Source organism: Bradysia coprophila (genome assembly GCF_014529535.1).
Source record: "Bradysia coprophila strain Holo2 chromosome X unlocalized genomic scaffold, BU_Bcop_v1 contig_38, whole genome shotgun sequence".
Taxonomy (NCBI): Eukaryota; Metazoa; Arthropoda; class Insecta; order Diptera; family Sciaridae; genus Bradysia; species Bradysia coprophila.
The window spans coordinates 23,770-50,895 of record NW_023503327.1 but is presented as its reverse complement, the minus strand read 5'-3'; the positions used below and the strand labels follow the sequence as shown (position 1 = coordinate 50,895).

General features: G+C 34.3%; 1 protein-coding gene across 1 annotated transcript; it reads right to left on the bottom strand.

Annotated features, from left to right (window-relative positions):
* Window positions 1-5,615: 5,615 nt before the first annotated feature.
* Window positions 5,616-26,312, bottom strand: LOC119069581 (elongation of very long chain fatty acids protein 7-like). Its single transcript, XM_037173666.1, has 4 exons — window positions 25,976-26,312; window positions 10,197-10,387; window positions 9,722-10,102; window positions 5,616-6,652 (listed from the first exon to the last, which is right to left on the bottom strand). The coding sequence occupies exons 1-4, from the start codon at window positions 26,034-26,036 to the stop codon at window positions 6,257-6,259; spliced, it is 1,029 nt and encodes a 342-aa protein (XP_037029561.1). The 5' UTR covers window positions 26,037-26,312; the 3' UTR covers window positions 5,616-6,256.
* Window positions 26,313-27,126: the final 814 nt, after the last annotated feature.

The window sequence follows — 27,126 nt, the reverse complement described above, 5'->3', positions numbered from 1 at the left end:
GTATACTAAAAAGAAGATGTTAGCACGAATACTATATCACTATTTGGTGAGTTATTACTAAATTTCGATATGTGAACTATGCGAATTGCTAAATGAAACAATTACAATTACTAGTGTGTGTTCTGCCTAATTTTCCATCGACATTTCGACAACGAATAAATTGGGGTTGCAAGTCTTCACTGTCGATATTATAAACAAAAAGCATTGCAACCCCAAATATAAGGTCGTCGCATGTCGTCTTGACACAATCAACACATACGAATCAATATGCTTATTGATAATTGAATACCTTTAGCACCAGTGACATTGGCACAATTTATTGTTCACCAATATGTGACAAAGACGTTAAAACAAATTCAATGCAACCTTTTGGGTTCTGAAAGCAATTACCGTCTCCTATTTTTATTGCCAATGTGTTTTGTATGCTGCGGTAGAATCTTATCGTTACACGTTGTTAGGTTTAATGCGACAGTTATTAAAATGGTTATAAATTATCGGTTACAAGGTCGGCAAAATTGAAAAAGTACATAAGGAAGGTGAAAGATATGTTATTGCTAATAGAACACCGTTTTGCTGTAGAAAACACGTTTTTGTTGTAAATCTTAATTACTGTGACTCCTTCGGCCATTAAAGATGAATTTATTCTGCCTTTTGATTGGATAGTCGAATGTATCTAGCTATTACAGCGAGAAAAGTTCAATATCTATTGATTCAGATTATGTCATAAATTATGTCTGCCCATTATGCATGATTCTTTGGCTGTAATTATCAAGCAAATATTTTTTTAAATGTTTTCTTTCGATGAACGAGTGCGTGCAATTCTTATTATATATATTCACAATCAATTTTGAAGAACTGAACGTTTTTACGTATTCTATTTAATCAGAGTCACAATATTTTCCTTTTGTGAACGTCGACTTGCTTAACGTTGCTCAGACTATGAATCCAATGAAATAACAAACAAAAAATTGTTCTCAGACAATTAACGTTAAGTAAAATAGACACCTTAGGTTCACTAACTGCACTGAGCGAAATTCACAAGGTTCCAGTTAGTGACCTTCACATTGATCAAAATACAAATTTCTAATTTAACAAAAAAAAAACAGAACGTTAGCTCTTCCGTCTTGATTTACATTTATTTCAAATGAAACAGTCGGAAACAGATGACCATGTAGGAGATGATATTTTAATTCAGTTTCACGATTCCGAATTAACCAAATTCCGTACAACAATTTATTTATCATGCCCGCACGTTAGTAAGCGGGCGTGACGCAAGTCCCCTACCAAAAAAGTTTAATTTTTTTTGTGACGGCGGAGCATATTTACAGCAACTTTTTGACTTCTCCCTTTGGCTACAAGCTAGGATATCTGGAATCTAGGAATCCATACGAGTTCAACGAGCTATCACACGTTACTGCAGCTTCAAAATTGGCCGAGATATTGAACTTCGAAATATTGATGTTTGTATGAAAATAAGCAAAATTTCGTTTTTTCAGATAACTGAAATCGCCTACGTTAGTTAGTTAGTTCCTATGGAAAAGGGGATCCAGCAACTCCTAAACGTTTCTATAGATTTTCCTGAAATTTTGGTTGTAGGCTAATAATGGCCCAAAAATAAGAATGGAATTTTCAAAAGATGGAAAAATCCATATCTTGGGAGCTGGAGCTCTTCAAAGTCTTCATACAAACGCCATATATAAGCCAATTAGTATGTGTGTGGGTGTGTGTTGAAAATGTTGGTGCATGATATGGATGTGTATGAATGTGAAAGGTGTGAAATTCATTAAGTATAAACTTCCATTAGGTTGGTTCTTAAATTTTTTCGATGAATTTGGGTTATTTTCGACAAGAGTGAGGTTTTCCAAGGTTAGTTCCTAAATTTTGGGACAACTGATTCCTCTGGAACTTCCTCACTTCCATCGGATTTTTATATGAATTTGGGTTATTTTCGACATGAGTGAGTTGTTCCAAGGTTGGTTCCTAAATTTTGGGATGACAGATGATTCCTCTGGCACTTCGTAACTTCCATCGAATTTTTCGATGAATTTGGGTTATTTTCGATGTAAGTGAGGTGTTCCAAAATTGGTTTCTAGATTTTGGAATTCAGACTGATTTTTCATGAATTTTTTAATTTCCATAAGCTTTTGGATGTTGTCGAAATGACACACTTACAAAAGTGGTGATATCAGTCAAAAAACCCTCAAGAACTGAGGGTGACGCATTGTGTGCCGTACGCAAAGTTTTATCAACTAAAAATTGATCAAAAAAGTTTGTGGAATAATATTTTACAACAAGAAATTTGCGTCACAAGTGGCTGATGTTGAGGAACATATTGTTAGAAAATGTACTGAAAGAATTTAAACGGAATAAAACTGAATCAGTTATTTTGTAAGTAAGATGAAGAACTTGCGTCACATTTACCCTTTAAGGCTTTTTTTACTGATTTGTTATATAACAATGTATACATGCGCACGGGACTGGTCAGTATAGAAATGTTGTTGCCTTTAATAATATTGCTGTTAGCTTTTAGACTCATTTCATCGACCATACAATACGAAGTCATTGAAAAGGTGTCGACTATGATTTAATATGAACAAAGACAGCAAACTAGTAGCACTATTGTATCTCGTTGAATCAGAGCTGCATTCCTTTTCCCGTAGAGTTTTTTGACTGCCTTAATTTATCTTTCCTCGATTTTTCCAAGGTAAATATAGTGAGGAGGTAATGCCATATAAAGCCGATCGATAAAGTTCGATACAAACGCCATCTCATCCCTTTGTTCAAAGCAAAAAATGGAATAGAAAGTCGGGCATCTGTTGTGAGAGAGCGAAAATATTTTTGTGAAATACAAGTAAATCGTAGTCAACCATTTAAAAAAAAAGATGTCATTGGCATCGAACTTATGTGCTAGGCCGCGCGTCTGAATGGCATTACCTCCTCACTATATTTACCTTGGATTTTTCGATCTTTCGACTGTACTAATTTTATGCTTTTTCCTTGTCTGGGTCTGCTGATGCCCTTTACGAGGGTATAATTTCCATCACTCAAAAGATTTTGGAAAGTGTTGATCTTTTCTTCGTACGAGTGACCTTGAGCAGGCTACCAATTAATGGTGTTGGATATTGAACCGGTGTCGATCGTGAGTCTTATATAAGTAAACTTGATGGAAACGGAAATGAAGACACAAAAAACAAACGGGAAGGATAATCATAATGGAAGCATGATAGAGTGATATAAGTCGTTGTCGAAATATATAATTGAGAACAGCCCCAATAATCGGAGATTATTGTACCAGTTGGAAAAAAAACAGTTTTGGGACAAGGTGTCTAGTTAAAGTTCGTTCTACTACGTTTGAAGAAATTCATTTTTTTGGTCAGCGCAAAAGTGCTATTGATGACAGCTGCCAAATAGAGTACTTTTTGTATGAAATTTTATCCCCACTCTTTTTACAGTGTAAAATTTTGAATGAAGCACTGTCAAGTTTCAGTACACTATTTAGAGTACCACTTTTGCTTGAAGTACCTTGTTTGAATTAATGGTCCGCGAAAAGAGTGTCAAAATGGTTCTTCATTGATATTTATATTGATATTGTAATACACTTTGCCCGGGAGGTGGATAACTCAAAACTTTGCATCTGCACATGAGTCATCTGTAATATTTTTGGCAATTGGCGCCATCTGATAAAATTACAGTGAAATTGCAATTAAACAATAGGCTGTCGAAGTAGATATTTCAAATAGAAAGCACTGAAATCTGTTGATCGTGAAAATCTCCAGTTAATACGATGATTCTTGCCAAATTTTTGAAAGTGGTGTAGAACTAGACAAACTGTTGATTCATGAAGTATAAGCTTTTTTTTTTAGCTTAAGCTTTGGATTCAATTGGCGAATCGTCTATATTTTAATGAAATTTTTCGGATTTATAAAAAGATTATTTATTAATTAATTGTTAACTTTGTACAAAATTTAATTATTCATCGTTACAATTACAATTGAGATTATAATTATTTTGTTACATTAATTTATTGTCCGTACGCTAAACCTTACCTCTAGACTCATGCGTCATATCAAATTCATTTAAAAATTGGTTCTTCAGAAGATTATTCCGCACTCACATACACACTCGCCAAGACATTTTACTAAATAAATTAGTCGAGTTATGATTGCAGTGATTGGCACAAAGTCATACTAAAAGAACATCTGAATCCGAAACGTTACCATTTCGGCATACTTATACTAACGGTGAAAAAAAACTCAAAATTAATATGGCAACTTAACTAGAAGTCGATCAAATTATTCGAGAAGCACGTTTTCGTGGGCGAGACTGATAATCAGGGACTTGAATTTTTTGAATTTGCACAGATTTTCCCGAGTTTTCCCAATTTTTTTAACTTTTCCCATGGATTTTTTTAGATGAATAGATCATCTTCAGGTTACGGTACTTTCAGACGTAACCTCACTTTAGATTCGTCAAATGTTTCGTTCGTTCATTCATTTGTATGATTTTTTTAACGGGGATGGCATTTTAAACGTTTTTGAAAATGATCTATTTTGGCGAAAGACATTTCACATTTCACAGCTATGTACTGGTATGGTTAGATGTATTAGATCCCATACGTGTTCCCATACTGTGCCAGTTTGAAATAGAAAATGTGAAAATGTCACTGCAGTTGTCACTAGGTGAATTTACTTCCGACCGATTTCGAGAGGATGCCTTCTATCTCCGAAACGTCGGCATCGTGACCGGAATACGTAAATTATTTGGCTAGTCCATGTTCGTGGAGGCAGTCGTGGAATGGTATTTAAAAAGAGTTGAAAAACGTTTCTTTCCACAAAAATTGCAACAATTGTACGTTCCTCATAAAAAGTTAATTAAAAATGTGGTTAGTTCCACATACGACGTCCTTATTTGAAAACCAAACTAAGTCTCTATTGTCAGTATTGTAGCATCACACCTGTTATGGTTCTTCTGATGGCATTTTAACAGATTAGTGATCAAGTCAAGTTCGACTTAACGCACACTGTCGAACAGCTTTTTGTTTGTTCACAGTCAAAAGTTCCTCATTGTCCTAAGCTTACATATTGATATTTTCATTTAAAATCTTAATAATTTAGTATCTCCAACGTACTTATCCACCCCTCTATTCCGCCTATTTTCTCATTATTTTACCTATAAATTCAAATGTCATTTTAACTTAACAAAAGAACACCACAATCAATTGACCATAACATTTTTCGATCGATGGAAATGAGAATAATTTATAATAAATGGCCGAAAGAGAATGCGTATCATGAGAGACATTACGGGCATAGCGATCCCGTGACGAAACAAAATATGAAATGGTCAATCGATTGTCGGCTCTTTACATTTTGGAAGAGGGCCGTTCAGAAATTATGTTCGGCTCTAGCGAGGAGGAAGTGCCAGAAAATGCGAATCGAACGGGAAGATGGGAGAGGAGTTCAGTAAAACAATTTGCTTGATTCAGTACAGTGTTCATGGAGAGCGAAAACCAGTTCAATTTAAGTGATCTGCGGGTCAGCTGTCGAATGCTTATGACAAACATTGAGAGTAAGCCCAGTTAATTCGGTGTAATTTCTCTCATTTTGACTCGTGAACCACATATTAGTTCAAAGTAAATCTTAAAGCTCAATCTGCTCTTCATTCCGTTTATGCTGCAACAATGGAAAGAGAGAACCGTTTTTATTGTTATTTTGAAAACGGTGAGTAAACGGAGTATAGTGCGATCTACGCTTTAAGTTTCCGTTTCACTCAACAAAAAGTACTCCGTGAGAGAGCGAGCTGTCAAATAATAAAAGCAAAAATTGAAAAAAATCAATTTTGTCTCTCGCGCGGAGTACTTTTTGGTAAGAGGAAATTAAGCATTAACATGCGGATTAAAACTACTGGTCAGAAATCGCTCTCCGTGCACACTCTAAGAACTGAGCGAAGTGAACGAAAAAGTTATGATTTTCGTGTAGTTTTTGGTACGATAAAACGGATGCGCGGTTTGGAAAAATGCCGAAACATAATTCATGGACGGCCGCTTAGCTCAGTTGATATATGAAAAAAAATCGAATTTGAAAAGATAAACACAAATGAAATTAAATACTTAAATTACGGGTATGTTACAGATATAAAAGAGAAACTTAAAAATCTAGCAGCTACACAAACTTAAAATCAATCTTTTCGTCATTTTTGCTTTTATCGTCTAGAACTATTGTGATCAATTCGGTTATGATGTGTGTTGTCTGTTAAATTAAATATTATCAAACTGTTGTGACGTTGCTAAATGCCGTTGCAGCAGATTCGATGTGTCGGTCGATACGCCGTTGGCCCGCTTCGTTAACCCGTTTATCAACGATCCATTCGTGCCGCCATTAGTGCCATTAACCATAAATCCATTTTTGTGACCTCCATTCGTATGGCCATTTGTAACGCTGGTCGTACCGTTGGTGAGCTTTTTCGCACCATTTGCCTGTACCGGTTCGGTTTTGGGTCGTTTTTGAAGATAGGCTTTACGATAGAAGTCGCCGAATAGAGCCAACATGAAAAAGTTTTGTGGAATCATTATTGCAACGGGCCAGAGAGGATAGCCGCAACTGTCTTGGACGAGTAATGCTGCCCAGTGGGTGCCAATCATAAAGAATTGAATCTAAAAAAAAATGGTGAAATCAACGATTAACACACAGATTACTCATTTAGTTTTTATGTTGGAAACAAAATACAAAAAAGAAACTATTTGACGTTAAGTCAACGGGAACAGGTCGGGTTTTTACAATTTTTTATAAATTTTTTTTTGTTTCTCACGGTATCCGGTAGCCGTAAGACAAAATTCCAATAAAAACTACGCCTTACGTATAGCAAGCACCTAAGAATTTCTATATAACGAAAAGTGCAAAATTCATGCAGCAATGTGTTCTTATTGCAGTGATTTTGTCCCGTCTCACATTCAATTCACTTTCAATGTCAAGGTACAGACTATGAATATTATCTACATATTCCAGGCTCCCATAGGAAGACTATGTTAGAAACTTTGCTCTTTTTAGCCCCGTACGAAGTACTGGGGGCTTATAAGATTAATATGCCGTTTGTAACACGTCGAATTGGAAGCAGACAGTAAGGGCAAAGCTTTTGGTTATGTTCATAGATGACGAATCCGCAATAAAAAAAATGTCCGTCCGTCCGTCCGTCCGTCCGTGACCCCTCTAGCTTGAGCAAATCACAACCTTTTTTCAAAATTCTTTTTTTTCCCCGATTGGTATCGACAAAAGTAAGGTCAAGTTCGAAAATGGGCATGGTAGGGTCGGCCCTTCCAGAGCTAGGGCCCTATAGGTGTTTTTCAGTCTTTCGACGATATCTACCGAAATACGCACGTAATAGCTGCTTGTGATATATCAAATGAAAGGTATTGACGAGTAGAACAAAGTTGCTGAACATTGTTTTTGTGTAGGATGCAACGCGAGCTTGTTGGGAGGGCTCAAAGGTCGTTACTCGGCCCTAAGTGTTTTTTCCACATAAATCGAGTAAATCTCATCCGATTTTGCCAGATTTAGTTTTTTATGGAAGGTAATTGAATACCGAAAAGAACGTGGCGAAAAAAGTTTCAAATTTGGGCCCTTGGACTAAGGCCGCTACTCGGCCCTAAGTGTTTTTTGCACATAAATCGAGTAAATCTCATCCGATTTTGCTAGATTTTGTTTTATTTGAGAGATAATTGAATACCGAATAGAATGATGGCAAAAAATGTTTCAAATTTGGGCCCTTGGACTAAGGCCGCTACTCGGCCCTAAGTGTTTTTTGTACATAAATCGAGTAAATCTCATCCGATTTTGCTAGTTTTTGTTTCATTTGAGAGATAATTGAATGCCGAATAGAATGACGGCAAAAAAAGTTTTTAATTTGGGCCCTTGGACTAAGGCCGCTACTCGGCCCTAAGTGTTTTTTGCACATAAATCGAGTAAATCTCATCCGATTTTGCTAGTTTTTGTTTCATTTGAGAGATAATTGAATGCCGAATAGAATGACGGCAAAAAAAGTTTCAAATTTGCGCCCTTGGACTAAGGCCGCTACTCGGCCCTAAGTGCTTTTTGCACATAAATCGAGTAAATCTCAACCGATTTTGCTAGTTTTTGTTTTATTTGAGAGGTAATTGAATACCCAATGGAAAGTTGGCAAAAAATTTTGGGTTTCTAAAATAATATCGTAAATTGTTGGTTTTATTTGAAAGGTACTTCGTACGGGCTTTCGTAATTGCGTTATGCGCAATTTTAAAAATGAACACTTTCAGTAAATTTGACCATGCCCAACTTGACTTGCATTTTGGTAACAGACGCATTAGAGGGTTGTGGACGTATTAGGGTTCCGGGCGTATTACGGCTACGGACGTATTATGGTTACGGACGAAATAGGATTACGGATCGTACGGGGCTAAGTCGCAGCAAACGCTCCGACTGTTCTGATGCCTTGTTTTAAACTAAGTTACAAGTTTCATTAACATTTATTACCAGTCCTAGATCGCAGTACTAGACTTATTATTATTCCACAAAAAGCCCCAAACGCAAAATCGAATCGTCAATCCGAAACCTAAGAGTAATTATACCTAGAGAGGAAATTTCGAACAAAATTACGTAAAATACGTGGTCCCAACATGAAATACGAAATGTTTATTGGTATGTGTGTTTAAGAGGACAAATTGAACTATCAAAAGCGAAATAGCGTCAACGCATACATGTATTGGTGTAAAATTGTACGAAATGTGTATATTATACAAACTGATGTTGGGACCACATTTCGTCGTACAAATTTCCTCTCTAGGTATAATTACTCTAAGTCCGAAACCATTAGGATGATTAATGTAGGAAAGCGCTGTTTGGAAACTAAAGCTCAATTTTTTTTTAGAATTCTATTCATTTCTAGTACAATTAGTTATGTCAGCCGCTGCTATCTAAGATGTTAATTCAGATACCTTTTTGCTTCTGGTTACTGTATTATGAGGGGAACTGAATAAATGTACTAAGAGCTCAGTCTATCATTTCATTCATTCACTATATTTTCATAGAATACTGACAAAGAGGAAATGTGTGGACTTTGGTGAATGATATCCGAAAACTGGTTTCTCTCTATTTCTGTGCTAATTACTGTTAAAGTTCTCAAGTGTTTATGCTATGAGATTCTTCAATTTTTTCTTTAGAACAAAAAAAAAGCGACTTGAGTTCTGTTTAGACACATAAATGATCTGCTTACCATAACGCAGATTTTTTTCACATTTTTGTCCGTCTATTTACTCGACAAAGTGTTTCAATAGATCTGTAACTGGGCAAATATGAATGGTAGGTTCACAAAACATTTATTCATTAGTTCGCTCAATGCATTACCGGGCGTTGATTTTTAATTATAATTTTTTTGTCTTTTCCTTTTTGCTCAATTATTCCGAAAATTAGCATAGCGACATTGCTGTATGGAAAACAATGTGCTAAAGAGTTAAAGAGTCTCGGTTCTTATTTCCGGATAATGCTAATACAGACACTCATTACAAATTTAAAGCGATTGACGCTAAAAAGTAAAACAAACAAAAAACGAATTGTCATTTCGACTAAATAACCAAAATCACCGACAAGTTTATGTAGATTCCATTAGCGCGCAATGATTCTTTTCTTTTTAAATTAAATTAACAATTTTTTTTCGTAGTATAATGTGATGACCACCAAGGGAATGTACTTACAATTTGCATTTGGGTTATATATTTCTTCCACCAGACATTGTTCTTGTACTTTGGACTGAACGCCGTTACCAAGTAGTATGCGTACATCACAATATGAATGATCGAATTGATGAAACCGGTAAAGATGGAATGGCCGCCGGGCAGAAATTTGGTGGCTGTCCATGTCAATGCCACCATACCGGTATGATGGTACATATGAAGGAACGACACCTGATTGTCCTTTTTCCGCAGCACGAAAAATACGGTGTCCAGAAGATCGGCAATTTTCAGTAGGAAATATGCATGACATCCTTTGGCTACCTCTATCGAATCAGGATTCGGTGAGAAGTCTACCGGCTCACAGAATAAACTGTATCCCTTTGCATAGGCATGAGTCCAGGCCTAATGTAATTGGTAAAGAAATAAAAAAAATTAAATCAGAAATCGCAAAACGAAAGAAATTTCACTTTCGGCTGCAATTAATAATGCCACCCACCTGTTTCAGCAGCATACAACAAGCAATTATTTGAATTATGTTGTAGACGATCATAAGCGTATCCAAATTGAATGGTTTTCTGTCTCGCATGTAATTCGGTCCCCATTTTAAAATAAAGTATAAATACACGGTCAATATGGCTATTGTGGGGAACGGATTCGACATCAATAAAAAGTCTTTGACACGTGGATCTGTTGAATGAAATAGAAAGAAATTATGAATGGCGGTTATAGTCGGAGCGTGTTTTTCATATATTTTAAATTGATTTTGCAATGTCTTGTCGATCGATAAGAACGGCAAGCACCAGGCGGTAGATATGACAGAGAGTAGTCATTTGTATACCTGTTTTGGACGATTGATTTTAGGCAATTTCGCGGTCTACAAATCTTTAATCAACCGTCCCAAACATGCAAAAGGCAGAAAACCCGAAAAAATTTGATAAATTGCCCTCATTTTCGGCCGCGAAGCATGAAAAAGTTATTAGATAATTGATTATGAGTTTTAGTGAGACAACAGTGGCCCTACAGATAGCGACGTACGTATTTCTTTTGTTCTTCTGTCAGATTTGACGTTTCTAACAAAGGAAATTCCATACGTACGTCGCTATGTGTAAGGGCTAAGGACACTTTCTGTCAGATTTGAGTAGCGTTTGCATAGTACTGCTTCTTGGCTTAACATAAAAGTTTAAATTATCTTAAAAAATATTTGTATTTGTGACGACCCTTTTTGGAGTGAATTAAAGCATCACATGCAACTCATGTAGAGGGGGCAACCAGGGCTTATTTTTGCAAAATAAGTTTATTATTTGCTAAAATCTAAGCAAATTCAAAAAAATAATTTTCCAAAAATACGCCCTGGAGAGCAACATCACTAAGAGAGCAACTACCATAACAGATATGGCATATCTCTGGTACAACTCAACCGATTTTCGTAAACCCTTTTTTCTGAGAGCTAAAGTTACTTGTGATTCTTTGAGACCCATATAAAGTCAATCCGACCATTAATTGGTTCGGAAGATATGTTTGAAAAACCGAAAAAATTCAGCGAACTTTGAGGGCACCTCATGGTCGTAACTTGAGTAAAACCATTTTTTTTTCGTTACCAAAACAATCCATGATATTAGTCAACGCACTTCAAGCAAAAGTGGTACTTTAAATAGGGTACTGAAACTTGACTGTGCTCTATACCAAATTTTACACTGTAAAAGAGTGGGGATAAAATTTCATACAAAAAGTACTCTATTTGGCAGCTGTCATCAATAGCACTTTTGCTTGAAGTGCGTTGTATTAGTAGATCATTACTTAATGAAGATTATTTTTTGTCTGAAGCACTCTTGCGTGAAAAATCGTTAAGTAGATCATTGTGTCAGAACAAGCATTTTAATTCTAAAAGTGAGTCTCTACTATTTTGAACTCAGCAAACGTTTCAACGCATAAAAATTTGGAGATCTTTTGACTTCTGACATACGGGTGTCAGTGGAAGCAGTGGTGCGATGGCAAAGCAGGGCTTTTTTGACGGCATTTTATTCTTAAAAAATTCTGAAAAATTATTTCTGATTTTTTACCGAATTTTTCGGACTTTTTGAGATTAGGGCGAAGGCGCGAAGGGCTCATCAAAGACAGTGCATAGTGATCAAAACGATCACAAATACATAACAAAGAGCATCGAGTATTCACTTTACCAATGACTTTCCACATTTTAGTATTTTCAGTGAAATAATATGCAGTTGAAGCGGCTAATTTAACTGCTGACCAAATATTCAAGTTTCACATGTGATACGGAATTTTTATTGTTAACCAAACTCTTAAACTATTTTTTTTTATTCCGAAAAAGGATCACCCACACATTTAATTACATCTTCGAAAAAAAAACGAGTATAGATCCATGGTATCCACGGGGGCGTTAGCTTTGCATGTAATCACATCGGAAATAACATAACACACAGATTACATATAATTTAACAACATTTTCACAACAGAGCCATTTAATTAGCATTTTAGAGAGTTAGCATTACGGATATTTAATAATGGTTTTTAGATAAAATTGCCAAAAATTCTTCTCAATTTTTTTTAGTTAAATTTCTTATGACGATAAGTGGAATATCCCATCCGTGAAAATTACACATAAATTATGGGTCCATTAAAATTGACGAGACATCGGTCTTTTGTGGCGGACGTCTCGGTGCAATTTTTTGTTTGTTTGAATTGTTATTGCAATTGGGTATTCCACGCAAAGAGAAGAAAAAAAATTTAACATCTCACAAAACTTGTTATTGGTAAGCCAGTTCTTAAAAGAATTAGTTTTCGTTTTTCAATATCTGTTTACAATTATTTTAATTACAAATTATGTCTAGCTTGTCTAGTTTGTTTTGGTTGTCGGGTTTTTTTTTTAATTATTAATTGGAGTTTACATTCCACTACAACGTACGATGTCAGAACCCTTGTTATTAAACTATGTTAATTTACGTGGCAGACAGATTAATTCTGAACAATTAAACATGATATAAACAGATTGAGTCCGAAACAAGTGATTGGTTGACTGTGCTGTCTTATTTTCGTTGTCCAAATGATTGGTCTTGTATCAACTAAAAATAGATCAATATGACCTTACCATTTTTTCTTCATAAATGACGCAGTGACAATAATAATAATCCTAATCGGACGATAATAATTTTGTAATTTAGTTTTGATTACCGACGGAATACAGGGGACGTCACTGAAATATACATGAATTTACAACAGCTGTTTTTTAGCTGGTCCTCTCATACTAAGATAAGCGGTTTTGTTTGTCTGCTAGGGATGGGAGACGTTCAAAATTATCGATAATATCAATCGAAAGAAATTATCGATAATCGATTAATCATATCGTTATCGATAATTTAATAATTATCGATAATTATCAAAATATCGAAATTCGATAATTATCAAAATATCGATATTTTGATATTTATCTGAAAATTCATGATAATATACCGATATATCGGAATATATCGATAAATATCGGATTTTCGGACCGAAATATCGATATATCGAATTATCTATATCTTGATAATTATCAAAATATCAATAATTATCAATTATCGATATTTTTTTGATAATTTTCGATAAAAAAAGTCGATAATTATCGATTATCGATAATTGATAATTATCGATAATCATTTTCATTATCGCCCATGCCTATTGTCTGCGTGAAATAGTTACACGCTGTCGCTCGTGTGAGTGGTGTAAAGACATATTAAACAGCTTTGTTTAGTCCAGTGGACCAAAAACAGCTGAAGTAAATTCTTGTGTAAAGTTCTCTGACGTTCCCTGTAGAAATAATTTTCAAAGTTCCAATATTGTACCAATAGAACACCACTAAGAAAGCAATATAGGTATTTCATGTCAAAGAAGTTTTAGAAAAGAACCGAAGTAAATTGGAAACACTATAAAACGTTTGAACTGTTGGATTTCCAATTGAATAATCAAGTAGTCTATTTACTAAGTTAGTATGCCTTGAATAAAATTAGTTGCAAGCCTCTGTCTAATTGTAACATTCTTCTGGAAAAGTCGTTCTGCTAACAAAGCTCTGCATATTTTGTAACGTCTGATTTTATTACTGCTCCTGGAAATCTGGATAACCAAGAGGTTATGGGCCCAGAGAAGTTTTATAGATGGAATTAAAATACCAAATATGGAAAGTTTGATTGTCGTAATGAAGCTGGTACGGAATTTGGTGGACGGTCGCAAAATTCTAAACAAAATTGGCTGCGTGCAATAAAATTTGAATACGAACGGCAACGACATTAGCATTGGACATGGACAATGATATATGAGCTTGGGAATTCAGCTCGGGAAGGGAATGTGGAATTTACATCGGAAGTTGATGGAAGTTCGAGAAATGAAATCGACGATATTAGTGGTGTTGGGAGTGGCGCAAGCCATAGTCCAGCTGATATTCGTGTGGGACGAAATTGCAATTTTTGAAGCGGTAGAAGGAATTGACCGCATAGAATTGAAATTTGGAAGTGGTAGACGGAATTTACCACATTTATTGGAAAGTGGTAAAAGGAATTGACCACAGGAATTAGAAAGTGGTAGAAGGAATTGGCCATAGGAAATAGAACATGAAAATTATATTTTTGGAAGTATGGACACTTAATTGGAATTGGATTAAATAGAAGTAAATGGCATGGATTTCGACGTGGCAATTAAACAATGACATGGATTTCTAAATATGTTGATTCCGAAAATTCAAGGAGGTGCGAGGCTATTAGTTTTGAAGAGTGATGCTTGATGATTCAATTGAGGAGGTGTGTTGGATTTTCAATTGAAATTTCTGGAAAAGTCGTTCTGCTAACAAAGCTCTGCATATTTTGTAACGTCTGATTTTATTACTGCTCCTGGAAATCTGGGTAACCAAGATGAACCTCAATTGCATTCCAATACAAAAGCTCTACAGAGGTATCTTAAAGCTCGCACTATAATTTCTCAGAATTTGTATACTGTCATGCATAAAAGGCAACGGCGACACGTTGAACGTTAAAATCGTAAATAAATAAAGAAAACAAAAACTCAATACAATGTAGAACCTTAAATAGATCAAGGATCAAAGATAAATTTATTCTTTAGTCGGTAGAAAATGAACACAAATTGAACTAATTATCCGAATGTTTGAACAAACATGTCAACCATGTAAACTACTTATTTCATTATTATCACAACCGAAATGCTAATCACAATTTCAAACATTGCACAAAACGTTCAATTATACTGACTTGACCGATCGTAAAACAAACTGAATGAGTAGCATATTGTTATTACCATAAAATAGATGGAAGAACCGTAACTGTGGATTTACATAGCAACGTAAAAGTGACAGATGCAAAAATTTTCTCATACGGCAACTCGAAATTTCATTCATAATTTTAATTTTATGAATGAAATTTCGGGTTGCAGTATTTAAAAAACATTGCATCTGTCACTTTTACGTTGCTATGTAAATCCACGGTAACTAGCGAATCTCTTGGATTTAAATTTCATTGTTCATGATTTATGCAACTCAAAATATTGTGGGTCTGAGATGCTGATATACACTACAGTTCAAAAGTATTCGATCATTGTGTGTTTTCAGTGTAAATTGACAAACTTTGAGAGGGCGCCAAAAATCGAAATGGTACCGGATTTTCACGAAAGATGGCGCATTTGATCCTTAATCTTTAAAGGAATTTTTTTTTTCAATTTTTCCGGAGGTCTACATAGTCGAGGAACAACTTTGTTCCTCAACTATGCAGACCTTTGCAAAAATTAGTAATGTGTCGATGTTCCAGTTCTTGAAAACTCTAAGAGATCAATGGCATCTCGTTTATATATGGTTCGTTCCAGATGGATACAACTGGAGTTCGTTTAAAAGTGAAGATGAGACATAGGGGTAAGGGGTCACATACACTTACTCAAGAAGAGTGATACAACGAAGCGATTCAGTGATTTTATATTTAACCCACTGCCTGTAATTAATTGATGAATGAATGTAAAATTCTGAAAAGAAATAATTATCTCGTCCGTTCATAAGATCGGCACTTTTTTATTGTGTGTTCACATCTCCGATGACAATACGGAAATTTGCTTTTTCTTCTTCTTCTAATTTTATTGCGGTCGATAATGATTTTGTTGCCGTTAACGATTTTCATCGATTATGTTAATATGAAAGTGAATTTGTGAGACGAGAGAATGAACAGCCCACTCTCGTTGCTTCTTTAGGTATGTTGATCTAACTTCACGATGATTTTATGCAGAACAATGTTGAATAACAACAACACATTAAATCGAACCGATTTTGGAAATTGTGTACAGCCGGTCAATCTTAAATTGCTGCATTTTTTTCCCGAACACTACCACTGTCCCATTCGTCACTTAAGGTGCGTTTAAATATTATGCATCGAAATGTCATGCTTCGTAAGTCATATAAAACACAGCATGACGCAGAGGTTTTACTCCGCAAACCATCGATTGAATTTCAAATTGATGGCGATTTGAACGTTCAACTTGAAATGCGCGAGGTCATCACACTGTAGTAAGTGATAGTCTACGTCATTGCCCATGCCGCATCAGTTGAATCGATTGTATACCGACTAGGTTGTCAATCGTTCTCAAATTTTGCAAATTTTTAATTTTATTTTCTATTCTGAATTTCCCATAAAAAATCCAATAACAAAAGCTGAAATACTGACTGCAGACGAGTGGGTAGCCCATTTGTTTTCTTTTTTAGTTGGATTTGTTATGTTCGACAAAGAATGTTGCTATGTCACTGTGAAAGACGTATGATGACATGACAACAATTTTTGTTCTTTTCATAAACAAATCAAGACATGACGAGGGAATTAGGAGGCACCAATGTGTACTATATCTTATCATGCCATTCATACAGCTAAAACATTTGTATTAATTACTCTAAAACTTGCGAGACTCAGCGCACCTATAAAGGTCGAACTTTTTTTTTATCTTCTGATCTTGTCGAATGACATTTATAATATCTTCGACTATATTAATATCAATGTGTGTACAAACCTACTTATTGTTGGTCAAACATTTTTTTTCTCCTCTTTTTGGCAATCGAACCTAGGTGGTATAAACAAGTTTTATGAGTCTAATAATAATTGTGTAAAAATTCATATTACGAATTTCGAGATACATTATATGCGAGAGACCACCGCACCGTACGACACTATCATTCAACATTATGTATGACTTTTGCACAATAAATTATTGTGTTCTATTGAGATATGGCTAGACGAGGCGAGGTAAAATGTGGTAAACTTTCAAGAGAGTGAATACAAAAAAAAATTGTTGTGTTGCTGCTGTTCGAAATTTGAAAATTTTGTGATAAAAATTTACCAATCAACATGATGTATTGCGATGAAGAAAAAAAAAATTCTTCAGATGAAATATCGAATTTAACGATTAAAAAAAATGCTAAGCAGATCTTACGCAATTCGTTTTCTTTTATTTACATGAATCATTATTGTGTCATTGTGACCGTTATTAATAATTTTTTGACTTTACTCCAGCAGATATACATAGACAACCAACAAAATTTTTTTTTGTGGGTGGACCGACTGGACGGTTGAAATTTTCATTCAGCAACAACTCACTTTTTTTTTGGTGTGTAGTGTGTATGTACCAAAACGTGATCATAGAAACATTAAATAGCTTTACAGATGTAGGCATAGGTCAAACGTTTTTTTTTTGTTTTTTGTTTCTCGTCAATTTTTTTGTTTTCTTTCATTTGTTAATAAATTCTTGTCATGCACTTATTTGACATACTTTTTACAGGACACAATCAATCGTTAAAAAATTGTGCAATTTTTGCTGTATCTTGTGAAGAAATTGTTTTTTTTGGTTTGCGTTTTGTGGGACCATACCACTGTAAAAAATGTAGACAAATTGAAATGCAGTTTGTTAGGCGATGAAGCCAATTAATATTGTAGGTTAAACTGCGTGTCACACTTTCGTTATTATTTTTTTTTCTTCGGTCATTCAAGACCATTTTTTGTCTCTCCCTCTCTCTCTCTCTCTCTTTCGTATTTAAATACGCCCAATTTATGCAAATTTTTGGTAATTTATCAGCAGTCAGGTGATATTGAACTCATCTAACGATTTTTATACGAACTGAAACGTGCGCATAAAAGACAAATTGCATTATACGCTAATCGGTAAAAGTGAAATTAATTTGAAAATTAAGATTTTGCGTAACAAATAGGTTATACGTACATTGGTACCGTGGGTTTTATAGAATGGGGTAGACCGGTATCACAGGTCTTTTTACATACATTTTTGTATTATCTGTCTTTTGGTGGACCAGAGATTCACAGTCTATCGCTTGACCCTTAAGAGTAATTATACCTAGAGAGGATATTTCGAACAAAATTACGTAAAATATGTGGTCCCAACATGAAATGCGAAATGTTTATTGGTATGGGTTTGCCCACTTAATTAAGAGGACAAATTGTACTATCAAAAGCGTCAAAGCATACATGTGTTGGTGTAAAATTATACGAAATGTGTATCTTATACAAACTAATGTTGGGACCACATTTCGTCGTACGAATTTCCTCTCTAGGTATAATTACTCTTAGCTTGACCCTAGACTGACGCGTGGAATCTATTCTAAGCATAATATACTAACGGGATTAACGAGTCGCTGAGACACAAAAACTGTGAGCTTTTAATGTCAAATTCGTACAACGACAGAAAAGAGTTTACTGCGTGGGTGAATGAAAGACATTGTTCGTTCAGTTAATAAAGCTTGTTATAATCGGAAAAGTTTGACTTGAAGATATTTTTTTCGTCACTTTGAATTGACGTCATAAATGTGGGAACGGGCGTGATCGATTAAGTAAATTTGATTATTTCGTTCAGTCGATTTATAACAATTGCATTGTATCGAGTAACATGTGAAGAGAATTCATTCTGTGACGATACGTTGATGTGAAATCTGAATAAATTATTTTTATCTAAAGCGGGTTAATCAAACCCGAATAAATGCGTCAAAAATTTAAATATTGGCAGTTGGATAAAATACCGCTGACGTCGTATAATAAATGTAAAAACCTAACTGGTCATTTAGAGAGCGATGTTTGGGCGACGTAAAGTGTCAAAATTGACATTAGAACAAAAGAATTCTGCCGATTTTAATCTATTACAGACGGCTGTCATCTGTTATCGACAACGCCAGTAATAATAAACGACAAGCTCTGACTAAAGAGGTCTTGCATAGAAAAAAACATGTTCAAAACAAATGAAGTATAAGATTTGTGAAATCAATCTATGAAAATCTTCGATCAAATGGAGTAATAGATCAGGTTGTAAAACTGTTACTATGTTTGCGGTCTGTGACAGGTTAACACTATACGCCAATACGTCGCTCTCTAAATGACTAGTAAGCGTTAAAATGACAGGCTATGCAGTATGTCTTGAAGTAGAAGAAGCACTGACACGGCGTGAATAAGATGTCGATTGACCAATAATCTGTGCCAATAATAATGTGATTCCAAAATTAATCTAGTTGATTCAAGTATTTCGAAAACAAATTAGGCTGATCTTGTCTTACGCACAGGAAAAATGTGGATGTGCGCGAGGGGTGGCCAAAAATATGTGGAATACTCTTTCTAACGGAAATAAATTCCATTTACATGAGAATAATTCACGCTTCAATTATGACGAAAAGCTATCGGTCTTTTTATATCGTTCACATCTGTCCATAATATAGCACCAAATGTAACCTGCTAATTATTGAGAAGACTAACAATGTATTCCAATAGTGGAACAAACATTAAATTACATTTCGAACGAGTCATTGCACCTGAACGATATAATGTTTCGATTAAACGAATCCAGTCAGACTCTCAATGTCACACTTTTCAAATATTTTGTAAGTATAGACCTTTGCATAATCGATATGTGGATTATGTCAAGCCAATTAACATGGTAAAATTTTCGATTTTTTTTTTGTCATCTTATTTTCAGACCGAGAGGTTACTCACTGGTCAACAGTGTGTGACAAAAGCACATCATCGGTGAGTGAGTGAACCACATTTTCAGAAATATCAGTGACGTTTAAGCTATTCTTTGACTTGGTTGAGCTCTTCGGCAAATTGTTTAAAGTAAATAGATGTTGATATTGATTCGGTAGCCTGACCGATATCTACCTCTATGACCGATGCATTGTTTGTTTGAATATTCTTGTCATAATGAGCTTTTATGTTATGCTTTTATGTTGTTACACAAGGTTGCTCAAACTCAAACAATACAAATACGTTACGGGGTTGAGTGGATCTGCCTACCCTTACACGGTACCAATATAATGTCTTTACGAAATTCCTGCCGAACCTTTGTTTTGATAGCCATTTTTATTGGTAGGACAACAGTATTTATCAACAACATTATGAATTCTAGTCTAGCCTAGACTGTCCTAGGTATACTTACAGTCGACAAATTTATTATTTGTCTTCATAATTCATTCAAGATGTTTTGAAATAAATCAAATAAGAAAAAATATTTAAGCTTTCCAAGTCCATTAATTAGCTAAAGTACTTGAATCTCCGAATTTCATTACGAGACTCGTGACTCATGAGAGAATTTTTGTGGAGTAAACAACACCTCATGCACTTAGGAATTGATGTGTACGATTTCTAGGTAAGCTAGAGCTAATACGCATGCGCACGTATCGTTTACGATTTCATGATTTTGTTGTTCGAATGTTCCGACAACATTTCTTGGAATAATTTAAATTTTAGAATTTATCTTGACCCCCGCTCGAAAGTTCGAAGCCGAAACCATTTTTCAATTCTATTGGATGTCACGCTGAAGATGTGTCGTCTTCTTAATCCGAATGTTTATGAAATTTGGTAACGATACTGCACGTACGATTTTACAGCCGCCTACATTAGTCTTAGACGGAAGTCTTAGATAAGACATAAAGAGCGCTGATTTTGTCTACTGACGCGCGTATAGACATCATCACATTCGCCCACTTGCATTACAAATTACAATACCGCACGCAATATTACCATTTCACTTCCTGACACAAGCCGCATCGTACCTTGATTGAGTTTATCAACTCAGAAAAGAGATTCGATCGCTTTTATTTTCGAAAAAAAAACCGTTAACTGGTGAACTTGGTACACGTACTGGCTCGGGTGAAATGGAAACAAGAAGACATCTCAAAATCTAATTGGTTTTTTGTGTCTTCTCCGATTGAAAAAAAAAACGTAAATGTGCGTTTATGGAAATGGAATTAATGGATTCGGATTGAAAGAAAGGCTCGATATAATCGATTGATTGGCTGGTGTTTTATGTCTTACACAATTCGACTTTTTTTTGAAAAATAACCAATTTTGATTTCAACTTATGACATTTACACCGGGCACAAGAAGAAGATGACCATTTTTGCCAAAACGAAATGTTAATATTTCGTTGTTGTGTTCCTGGTTTACAATGCTCCACCGATTTGGTAACTTGAAAATTTATTGGTCTTCGGCCATTAACAATAAAAGAAAAATTAATCTCGAGACATGTGTATAATTGATATTCGATTATTAAAATTAAATTTTCGATTGATTATTACAACAAACGGAATAGTAGAGATTTTAATTGGAATTGATAACAAGTGGGTTTTTTCTCCTTCTCCTTCACTTGTGTGTACCAGTCAAGATCCATTTCGATTTTATAATGGATCATAGATCCATTTGTTTATGTTAATGTAAAATTGTAAATGGTTTTTTTTGGTGGTCGATTTTTAGGAAATCAAAGTTAACGTAAAAGATAATTTGTGAATTTTTGTTAATTAATTTTAAATATATTTTTGGGTCGAATTAATGACACACAAAAATACGCACACACACACGTCGTCGCATCGCTAAATGTATTCCAAAGTAATTAATTGGTAATTTACGTGACCGTAAACATTATTTTTATTTCTCGGAGCAAATAGAATTTTTTTTTCCGTAAATATAGAAACTGAGAAATTCGATTCGAAAATAGCTGAAAACTAGTCTTTATCATCAAGGGAATGACTATAATGTACATTGTAGTGTGCAACAGTATATCAATATAATTGATCATCAAGCCCCGAATGCTTAAAAACAAACATTTATTTACGACGCAAGGTAAACAAAATTTGTATTTTAATCTTGGATTTTTAATTCTACCGTATTGTCCACATGGGTAATTAGGAAAATCCATATAATTGATGTACATGTTGCACGTACGTACGTTTATTATTAATTGGATGAGACATTCAATGAATTTTTTACCGACAATCTTTTAGCCTATTAGTCAATGGGATGAATCGAAAAGGAATTTCCATCCATTCAGGTAGTAACTAGAATCAACGGAAATGAGAAAAATGTGTCACATGAAAACCTGTAAAAACGAAGGTATTTCAAATGCCATAATTTCTTCTCGTTTCAGACTTTTACAGGACAATTATGTGATCAGAAAGAATTACGACAACAAATTCTCAAAAGTCATTCACCTGTTACGGACGGCTATCATTTTTTATCGATAAGGAATGCAGGAATAAGCGACCAGGTCTGACGAAAGTGCATGTTAACGAAAAATGAAGTAAAAGATTTTGAAAACCATCTCTTGAAAATACCTAGATAAAATGGTATCGGGTAATCTGGCACTTTTAAACTACGTAAAAGGTGAACTCGCACACGCAGGTTTATTGCTGCGAATGCTGTTTAGCCATGTCATAGACTTAATGACTCCTTTTACAAAATTTTGGTATCGAAAAATCGTGTGCGAGTTCATCTTTTACGTAGTTGAAAAATGCGTTGTTTTAGCACCGTGTGCCCCACGCCGATAAAATGAAGTAATAGATCCGATTACTGATCATCTTAAAGCAAAACATGTGTAACGTTGGTATTTTGCTTACCACGTTATTTACTACACAAGGCCAATAGATGAAGATTCAGCCAACAATGAATGATAAGGGTACCGGTTTCACTAATAAACATTTACAGACCTTTTTCGTCGAACTTAAAATTGTGTTCTGCGAAGGCCATAAATAACGAACCGAATACAGAATGGTAATGAGTTCTCTCAGCATAAAATGGATGCAACACATACTTTAGTGGAATCGGAATTGTTGGTCGCGATGTCATATTGAAAATGTAACATTTTCTCGAGTAAGGACCTTTCACCATTTTAAATTTTATAAGAAAATCACAAATCACAAAAACGTGTCATCGTACTATCAAAAATTTCTTTCCTTTTTCACACACAAAAAATAATAAGAATCGGCGATGACTTAGCACTTTTCAATCAACTTATGTGCTTAATGTGTTCAATAGAATTTAAAAAAAATATATTTTAAATATTCGAAAATTTTGGTGAATAATAATGAATTGCGATAGCAGAATAACAGGTATACGGAAATTCAACAATGATATAGGTTGAAAGTGCAGCACAGATAATTATTTACTTAATTTATGTGTGAAAAACGTTTTTTTCTGTTGCCGAAATCACCGAAATGCAGCAACAGTTATTTGTATAAACTAGGGGTGAAAGTTGCGCTTCGAATATACGCTTAATTCACCCGAAGAGCACGCGGCCTTCAGTGTATTTTTGGTCACTGTTAAACCATGTTGTGTTTCATGAGTGAAAATTGCACATCTAGTGCAAGGATCAGGAATCCAGTCTCAGTAAGGATAAGGAATTCTAAGACCCTGAGGTTCCAACTTAACCAATCACAGACTGACTAGGAAATAAAATCTGTTATAGATAACGAATTCGAGAATGAGCCACAAGCTCGGACGAGTGCGGTCTTACACAGTAAACAAGTTTGTTTAAAAAATGCTGTGAAAGATTTGAAATCATTCACTTGATAACATTTAGATCATAATGAAGTAGTAGATCCGATAGTAAAATTTGTTAGCGAAAACTAATTAAAAATTATCGAGCGAAACGCTTACCAAGTCACCGCAAAATAATATTTATCGGATCATTATCGGATCATCCTACAGCAACACGTGCTCTACGCATATACTCGACAGATTAATGCTTAATTTGTTTTGACTTTTTTTGAAGCGACACTAAACAATCTAATCAGTTATAGTCATTGTCTTCTAAATATCCTGGTGTTCGCACGCGTCATTACTACTTCTTTCTCCACCGGAATTCTCTTAGCTCAGCCTATTCCATTATCAAATGGAATAAATTAATTCGAAACAGTGAAATATGCACCACTGACCGCTGATGATGTAGATATAAATTTTACACACGAAATTAAAATTGGACTAGAATTTAGTTCCATGCACACTTTCCATTTCGATGTGGAGCACCAAGTAATAACAAAAAAACAAAAATTAAATTGAAAATGTTTCAGACCTAAAAACCGTTTTCCATTTCGTATTTATCAAAAGTGTCGCAACGATGACTGCAATTCTTTTTTTGATTCTTTTAATAAACTCGATATTACAATTTCAAATTGAATATAACCATCAGCTTAAACAATTGACATGACCAATATTACCATTTTTATGTTATTGGTACGTCGTCGTATTAATTATTAAACCAAGAAAGACAAAAAAAAAATGGGCAAGAAAATATTATGTAAATAAATTTGTAATGTCCGTAAATAAAACGATTTATTTGGCTAGTCATCGAAATTTTTTTTTTATTCGTCGGTAAGTATCTGATTTTAATAGAATATCTTTTTCTACATACAGACATCATGTGAATTATAATATGGAAAATTAATTATAATTTCATCATTCCACCAATTTTTACCGTTTATAATTTGATAAGATTTAATAAATGGGAGGAGAAATGCTGAATTTAATTATGTTTCGGATTCGATTTGTAATTATTTTGCGCAAATTATTTAATTTTACACAACATTTTTTTCACTCACAAAAACTAACACCGGCTACAAATAGCCCCCTACGAAGTCGTAAAGAAATCAACGAAATGATTGGATAAAAGTGAATTTGAAAACCAGGTCTATATTTAGGAATTTAATTCTTAAAAATTCCTTAATATTTTCTTAGAAATTTGTAGATTTTTTAATAATTAAATTCTTAAAAATAATTCCGAATTTGGAAGCGTTATTCCTAATATATTGTTGCCAATTGTACGGGACGATAAAGGTGAAATTCGACAGGTTTTCTGATTTGGGAGTTGTTGTGGTTTGTGATTGATTCCACAAGAAATTCGTTCTACAGTTGAAAATTCAGATTTATATTTTCTGAATTTTCGTTAGGCGCGCGCTTGTAACAAGAATGAAATACTAAAATAAAAAATCTAGATTTTCATTTGTTAAACTAATTTTGCATGGAAAAAATTTGGACAGAAAAATTCCCCAAAAAACAAACATGTCGAATTTCAGTTTTCTCTCCTCGTAATGAAAATCTAGCGATGAGGGAAAACTTTTATCAAATATAATTCAGACAGAAACTCGATTAACTTCGCCTTATATCCACTCAATCTTCACACTCAGACACTTTTCCATGGCCATAGTAACGATACGATAGATGTCATTATCACATTACTATGGTCATCCCTGAGAATTAAGGTCAGCATAGCATGTTTTTTTGCATTCAAATATCGAACTGTCACTCAACAGGCTTCATCCTTTCTTTCTATAAAATTTTCCTTTCTAGTATCCCCTGAGGGAAAATTTCTGTAAAGTTAGCTGATTGAATGTAAATTCTTTCCTAATTTTTTCTTCAAGGATTTTCCGTCGATTCACTGTAGATGAGTTCAATCTTCTGTAAATGTTTACAGAAGGCATTCGTATTAAAAAGGCAACCAATGATACACCCTTCACCCTTCACCCATTTGACCAATTTTACTCTTATCACTATGTGGATCTACATATGTATCCCTCAAACGTGATGGCACATGGGTTGCCTGATACGCCAGAATCCGAATCCTAATATTACGACATAAGTAAGCCCACATAAAGTATCGGTCTAAAAACTAATCCTAGTGTCTTTCCCATGCCCAATTATATTTAACCGATTCTGTAGAGCGCTATATACCATCTTTGTTTGCGAATTTGATTACATTCAATTAACATTTAAATTATAATAATCATTTTGCGTTAATGTTCCATCGATAGATTTAAACGTTTTTTTTTCTTCAATTTGATGGAGGTGCTGTGATGGCTTTATAACAATGCTAATATGGATAACGATGTGATTTAAGTAATTTTTGTTTTGTTTTTCGTTAATTTAGACAGACATGTCCAATTCACACTAATTAACACAACATCATAAAAACGTATCAACTCACCACTAGCTTCGTCATTTAGATAGAAATATACGTCCACAATGTTTCGTAAAATCAGAGCCATTTTTTAACAATTTTTGTTTAATTTAAGTTTTTAATTTATCACTAATTTTTACTTTTTATTTTATTTTATTTTTAAATTTAATTTAGAACAACAATAAAATGCACTTTCCGCATGCACTTTTCAGCTAATAAAACTAAAAATTTTCAATCAACAGAAGAAGTAAAAAAATAATTTCTATTTAAGAAAAGGAAGATTTTTTAACTTCTATTTAACACAAAAATTAAAGACGATTATCTTGTCCATCAACCAGCAATCAGTGTTAACATGCTTACACTTCAAAACAACAAACCAAACTGAATTTCAAAAAAAAAGTTTTGAAAACTTTTGAAATACGTTCAACTGAAGAAAAGCTTTTAGCATTATCAATAAATGTATTGAACATTTGGATATACATGCATACAGCCATACATGCAGTCATAACTATATGTAGACAATATATATACATATTTGAATGGTGGATGTCCATTATATATTGATTCTCGTACAAACTTTTATGTGTGGTTTTGTTTTTATGAACAGAAGTAAGTGTTTGACTGAAAGTTAAACCATAAAAAAAGACGAAAAAAAAATATTAGCGAACCTGCGATACTTGATAGTAATGTTCGTAAAAATGTTCAAATTATAATGTTGTAAAGACTCTCTGTGAGTGACTTAACCAAAGAGGTACAAGGTGAAGTTTAATAATCGTATAATGTGATGATTGTTTTTTTTCTTCTGTTCGTACGTTTGGTTTATTGATTTTGGGTTATGAATCTGGTTTATATTTTGTAATAGATTTGTAAATGTCTATTTCTTTTATATATTTTTTTTACGATATCGGCTTTTCGGGTGTCGTATTACAAACAAAAATGAGTAAGGAAATAAATTTAACACGGGTAGAAATGTGACAGTTTTCTCTGGGTCACAACATAAAATATTGGTATCTCGTGCCTAAGTCTGTAGCTGAACTGTAGAGATGCTACATTTTCTCATCTACGTAGCTTATTAACTTGTGGCCCAACTCCACTTTCGTATTAAGATACAGAGTAAATGTCATTATGGTGAAGTTACTTCATAAGTAAATAAGTCCCATGACATGACGAAATGTAAA

Excerpts from the sequence above, each read along its gene's own strand:
- LOC119069581 (XM_037173666.1), bottom strand. The coding sequence starts at position 26,036 with ATGGCTCTGATTTTACGAAACATTGTGGACGTATATTTCTATCTAAAT. Across the intron at positions 10,103-10,196 it reads GTTGTATGCTGCTGAAACAG|GCCTGGACTCATGCCTATGC; the intron begins GTGGGTGGCATT and ends CAATTACATTAG. Across the intron at positions 6,653-9,721 it reads ATATAACCCAAATGCAAATT|ATTCAATTCTTTATGATTGG; the intron begins GTAAGTACATTC and ends ATTTTTTTTTAG.